General features: G+C 41.2%; 1 protein-coding gene across 1 annotated transcript; it reads left to right on the top strand.

The window, feature by feature from the left end:
• The first annotated feature begins 285 nt into the window (after positions 1-285).
• On the top strand, positions 286-4642 carry ccnb1 (cyclin B1). The gene is made up of 9 exons (XM_068334855.1): positions 286-382; positions 648-776; positions 1229-1333; positions 1412-1600; positions 1676-1834; positions 1923-2159; positions 2323-2463; positions 2541-2651; positions 3448-4642. Exons 1-9 carry the CDS (start codon positions 362-364, stop codon positions 3550-3552), a joined length of 1197 nt encoding a protein of 398 aa, XP_068190956.1. The 5' UTR covers positions 286-361; the 3' UTR covers positions 3553-4642.
• Positions 4643-6009: the final 1367 nt, after the last annotated feature.

The raw sequence follows: 6009 nt of genomic DNA, 5'->3' as shown, positions 1-6009 counted from the left end.
CCATTTTATTTATAGTTTTGCATATTTAATGTATGCGTATGTAGGTGTGTGATTTAAATGTACATTTTAAAAAAATATCCCAAAGGATATTAAAAAAAATAACAATAAATGAATAGCTCAGCGTTGAATAGTACGAAAAACAGGAAAAGGAAACGCGTAGTGAGTCACGTGACGCTGGACGCTCAAGGAACGGCTTTAAACCAGATGCGCTGGACCAATCAGATACTCGACAGCTTCAGGGACCAGCCAATCATCTCAAGGCGTGCGAGGATTTAAACCAGGACGCTAACGCTGGTAACTACGGCGCATCGGCATCCATTGCGATTCTTCATCTTTTTGTGAGAGCAAGACAAACATCAAAATGGCTCTTCGAGTGACCAGAGTAAGATTTTTAAACTTTTATTTCAATTACTTAGTTTCGTATGTCGTAAAAAAATGTTTCTAAACAAATATATTGAATGTTAACTGTTTTAATACCTGCGACATTCAAGTTCTTGGTTCACTGGTGGGTGGGTTGCTGGCATCGATCGTATAACCGCAGTAACAAAACGTATTAATCCCTAACAGGAATGCTGAGAAACAAACACGCCGTTTAAAACTAAGAACATATATTTTCAGAACTGTTAATTATTTCAATATTCCTGCAGAACCGCGTGGCTTCGACCAGGTCTGAGCTCGGAGGGAAGGCCTGCTCCGTGACTGGGCCTACTCTGAAGCCCCGAGCTGCTCTCGGGGAAATAGGAAACATTGCAGGAAATAAGGAAACTCAGAAAAAGGTACGATGTCAGTCTATTCAGTAACTAAACTACTGCAAAGCCTCAATGGGCTCAGGTCTGTCTAATGGGGAACGAACGATGTCTCTTTGGGTTTGCATTTAAAAAAAAAAAAAATCCAATCACATGACTATTTTGATGATCAATTAAACCAGTGGTGTAGCTGTCACTTGATGATGATGCTTCTGAATAATCGTGTATTTTTGGTATCTAATGGAATTATTTAAAAAAATAAAATAAAATAAAAAATATATATATATGCTGGTTTGATCCCCGATGGGGAAATTAGGAAATTCATATTTTGTGCTAGTTTTCTAGCATCTATTTAACAACTATAAGTCCATATGTTAACACAATTAAGAAAATTTAAACCAGAAAATGGTAACCGTTGGCTAAAGACAATATGCACAGTGTATACAGTCAAATGAAGATTAACTTGTTTGCGTTGATTTTAGAATTTGAAGACTGAGGCCACAAAGAAAACCAAAGTCACCAGAAAAGTTGAAAAAGCAGTAGTTGAACAACCGATAGATGTTGTTCCTGTTAAACCTGAGGTGCAGGTGAGTGTTTGGCCCCTAAAGACAGAAAGGTGAATGTGATGGTATTTGATGATCATGTTGTGGGTCATACTATTCCAGGTTCCCCCTGAACCAGCATCCCCCACTCAAATGGAGACCTCAGGCTGTGAACCTGCTGATCTTTGCCAAGCATTTTCAGATGTCTTGCTTGACAACGCTGTCCGTGATGTTGATGCAGATGATTACGAGAATCCGATGCTCTGCAGTGAATACGTGAAGGAAATCTACAAGTACCTCCAACAGCTTGAGGTAAGCACAGTAACGTCTTGTGTTAAAGGTGCCCGCTTTTCTGGTTGTCACGGTTTCCTGTCGTTGTCGTCTCAGGCTGAACAGAACGTCAGACCTGCGTATCTGCAGGGTCAGGAGGTGACTGGAAACATGCGGGGTATTCTACTCGACTGGCTGGTGCAAGTGAACCTAAAGTTCCGTCTGCTGCAGGAGACTATGTACATGACCGTGGGAATCATTGATCGCTTTCTTCAGGTGGGTGGCGTTACTTTGGAATTGACTCAAAATGAGTTTAATCCATGTATCTCGTGAATTTTATTTGGCGACATGTCACCTCCACCAGGACCATCCAGTCCCCAAGAAGCAGTTGCAGCTGGTTGGTGTGACTGCAATGTTTCTTGCTTCCAAATACGAGGAGATGTATCCGCCTGAGATCTCAGACTTTGCCTACGTGACGGACCGGGCGTACACCACAGCCCAAATCCGAGACATGGAGATGACCATACTCCGTGTCCTCAAGTTCCAGATAGGACGCCCTCTTCCCCTGCAGTTTCTCAGAAGGGCCTCAAAGATTTGTGAGGTTTGTCATGTGTTATCAGTCAATAATGATTTGGCTAGAAAATCTCAACTTCTTCTCCTGACAGGTTTTGTAGTTCATGTCTGAATCTCATCACAATAGTTTGCAATTTTCTTGAATGAATAGGTAGTTGGTTGTAGTTCTCATCTGCCCCATGTATCCTCAGGTTACAGCTGAGCAACACACCCTGGCCAAATACCTGCTGGAGCTCACCATGGTCGACTACGAGATGGTTCACTTCCCACCTTCAATGGTGGCCAGTGCTGCTTTGGCACTTACCCTCAAGGTCTTAGATGCTGGTGAATGGGTGAGTCTGACTTCTGGGTACCAACAGCTTCATTAAAGAATAGTTGTATGAGAACTTAAAGATGTTTCTGTCTCCAGGATGTGACACTGCAGCACTACATGAACTATACAGCAGAGAGTTTGATTCCTGTAATGGCACATATTGCCAAGAATGTTGTTAAAGTGAATGATGGTCTGACCAAACACATGGTAAGTGAAGTAAGAGTTTCATCATCATTTGTTCCTTAAACACGTCTGAGCTACAAAGATCTTTCGGCTTTTCCCTTCAGGGGTTTCCACAGCCAATCAGTTTCCTCCATCTAACCCTGTCTTCTGCATCCTCTTCTCTCACACCAACTACCTTCATGTCCTCTTTCACTACATCCATAAACCTCCTCTTTGGTCTTCCTCTAGGCCTCCTGCCTGGCAGTTCAAAACTCTGCATCCTTCTACCAATATGTTCACTATCTCTCCTCTGGACATGTCCAAACCATCTCAGTCTGGCTTCTCTGACTTTATCTCCAGAACCTCTAACATGTGCTGAGCTACAAAGATGATCATTGCATATCTGGAGGTTGGGTCTGGCTTTTTACATCCCGCTTCAAAGCGGTGATGTATTGTAATTGTCAGTGTCCGTCCGTCCGTTAGTCCACCAAATATCTTTGCAACCATTGCAGATGGAAAGATGAAACAAAAAGCACATTACTCGTGCAGCAAAGGGGATGAAAATGAGATGACCTTGAGAAAATTGGGTTAAGGTTAAATTTAAACTTTTGTACACTCGGGAACGGATAAGATGGAAAGACGAGGGAGAAGGCCAGTGTAAGACCGTAGATGAAGCTAGTGCTTTGATCTACCTATGCACTAGCTTTGACCATAGATCAAAGCGAGTGCATGGCTTTGAACTACCCTGAAGCTTTGACCCTGACCTACCCTTATCGTAGCTCTGTGTAAGTTGCGGAATGTTGCAGTCGGACTGCTTTTTCATTTGTTTTCTTTCTTGCAGGCAGTTAAAGGCAAATACTCGACTTCAAAGCAGATGAGGATCGCCACCATCCCACAGCTCAAATCTTCACTTGTGAAAGATTTTGCAAAAAAAGTCACCCAGTGAGTTGACACTGTCAACTGGGTGACATTTTGTACAGTTAACTTAAGCTTTTAACCAGATGGAAGGATAGTGTGCTGTGGACAACATAAGCGGTTTGCATGTTTAACCACCCCTCAATTAGTCCTGACAAGTGTACCACAGGTCAATTGACCTTTTTCTACCCATGAAATGTTAACTTGTGGTGTGCTTTTTAAAATGGTCAGCATATTAGAGGGTTGCTGGAGCGACATGTCCCCGCTGTCTTTTTAAAATAGGGTTTTCTTAACGTGTGGATGGATATGTAAAGTACTATTAAGTGATTTTGCATTTTTATATTGTGTAAAGGCTTCTATTAAATTACTCAAAGGCATTTCCATTTCTTGTCGTTAATTCTAACCGCCACTAGAGGGCGCTCTAGGACCAAGGTTTTATTGGTTTGCGCCCTGAGTTGGCAGCTTTGACCAGTTGAAGTAGACCAGCAGTAGAAGACGTTCATGTGGCTCATTGATAAATTACCTTAGGATTTGGGGAAGGTGATGTGAGCAGTACGTGAATTAGTCATTTCAACACAAACTCTGTACCCTGAACTCATCTGTAATCTTTGCTTCAGGTTATTCTCAGTTGCAATAAACTATTTCAAATGTTCAGATGTCTTGACAATATTCTGCTATGGATTTATTCATCGTTTTAGTTTGTTCATTTTGTGTAATGGGGTGCAACTTTCCCCTGCAAATGTAAATCCTTGTATTAATGTCTGAGAAATTATCTGTTGTGTACCACCAATGGTTCAGAGGCTGAAATCTTCACACTAATTTCAATCAAATGTCATTTAAGAGTTTAACATTGTTAAACCAAGCCTGACCTTGATGCTTTGTTTTAACTGTAATGTTCTAGTTTGGTTATCATGCTCAAGCATTTCTAGCATTTCAAATAATGGAAAATATGTCAGTTGTCTTCTGTCTCGGCAACGTGATCTTGTTCTCAAGATGTGAGAGAACAGAGCATGCTGGTTGGAAATGTGACCACATTCTGTGGGAGATGCTGATATATTGCATTTGGCACTCTTTAGATATTAATTTTCTGGTGCACTAAATGTATTGGGGAGCATGCTTCTCAGTAATTCTCTACTACAATAAAAATCATTTACAAGTTGTCAATATTTCCGGATTGGAACGACTTCTAAAAGTTCTTGAATTACTTAATGTTGTGTGAACACATGTAAATATAGCACAGTATTGTTACATTGGCAGTCTTTATTCTATTTCCCCTCCCCCAAGGGGGTAACTAACATTCTTACAGCTCGGTTCAAGTTGTGACAGTGATCCAGCATGAGCAACAACATGGTTCTCTAGAAGTGAAATGGAATTCAGACATGTCAGTTCTGACACGATCTGTTAGATACTGCTGAGCTATCATTGCTAACATGCAGATGTCAGAATATCTGTAATGTATGAGCGACCCCTTCTAGTCATAAAATCCACGAGAGCCTCCGCTTCTGACATAAGATCTACACGTCGTACAACTTCAATTACATCAAGCGGCAAGTATTTAAAGCTAATGGACAGAGCAGAGTGGGTGCTATTATCACTTCAACCCGTTGGCAGCTGAGACCCTGGAGGAACCATCCATCCTCCCACCCCAGAGGCACCAGGAGAGGCTTCCTGCCATCTGCGTGATGTGACTCAGTCATTTGTATGATGAGGCTATGACTCCCAAAGGCCTGCTGGATAACAGCCTGGTTACATCTGTTGCCGTATAGGTCGAGACCTGACATCATCTGCTTTGTTTGTGTTCAAAATTCAGATGCGCATTTACTATTTCTGGAGGTAGAAATAGTCAAGTCTACCTTAAGTAGATGTAAAATTGTTCAAGGCAGTCCTGATGTACAGTCGGTAATACTGACACCTTAACAGGATGTCCTTTTTACTAAACTACCCAAATACTAATTGTTGTAAAAATGGATTGATGGATATTCTGCAAAGCCGGGCTTTTAAAACCACAGATCATACTGTGGATTCATACTTGGAGGCTGAGGTCATGACTGGGCAGCCGTATCGGTTTACAAGACAGATTCCTCCTGAGTGGTTCTCCAAACTATACACTTGCAGCTGCTTCAAACACTATTTGTCAGTGACATTTCCTACATTGGCATTTTTGAAACGCAGTGGTTTTGACAAGTCGGCTCAACTCGGTTAATCCGAATGGCAAAAACATATTTCATCACTCATCCTATTGATTCAAATAGTTTGGATTTGATATACAGTAATGAGAAAAGCATTACTTTGTGGTAGTCATAACTTTTAACAAATAAGAGCACCAGTCAGAGTGCATTCCTCTGTCAAGCCTGGACAATCCCACAAATGTTTATTTGTCTTGCTCGGTTAATTTCCTAGCCCTACAAAAAGCGTTGTAGAAATTATATTCTTTTTTTTTGTTTTTTTACATAATTAGGAAAAAGCCTTCCAATTTTAAAAAAGTGAA

The sequence above is a fragment of the Antennarius striatus genome, chromosome 15 (assembly GCF_040054535.1).
Source record: "Antennarius striatus isolate MH-2024 chromosome 15, ASM4005453v1, whole genome shotgun sequence".
Taxonomy (NCBI): Eukaryota; Metazoa; Chordata; class Actinopteri; order Lophiiformes; family Antennariidae; genus Antennarius; species Antennarius striatus.
The sequence above is the reverse complement of the archived record's forward strand: the minus strand, read 5'-3'. Positions and strand labels throughout refer to the sequence as shown.

Coding starts and splice junctions, on each gene's coding strand:
- ccnb1 (XM_068334855.1), top strand. CDS start 362: ATGGCTCTTCGAGTGACCAGA. Junction 2,464..2,540: donor TCTTAGATGCTGGTGAATGG/GTGAGTCTGACT, acceptor TTCTGTCTCCAG/GATGTGACACTGCAGCACTA. Junction 2,652..3,447: donor ATGGTCTGACCAAACACATG/GTAAGTGAAGTA, acceptor TCTTTCTTGCAG/GCAGTTAAAGGCAAATACTC.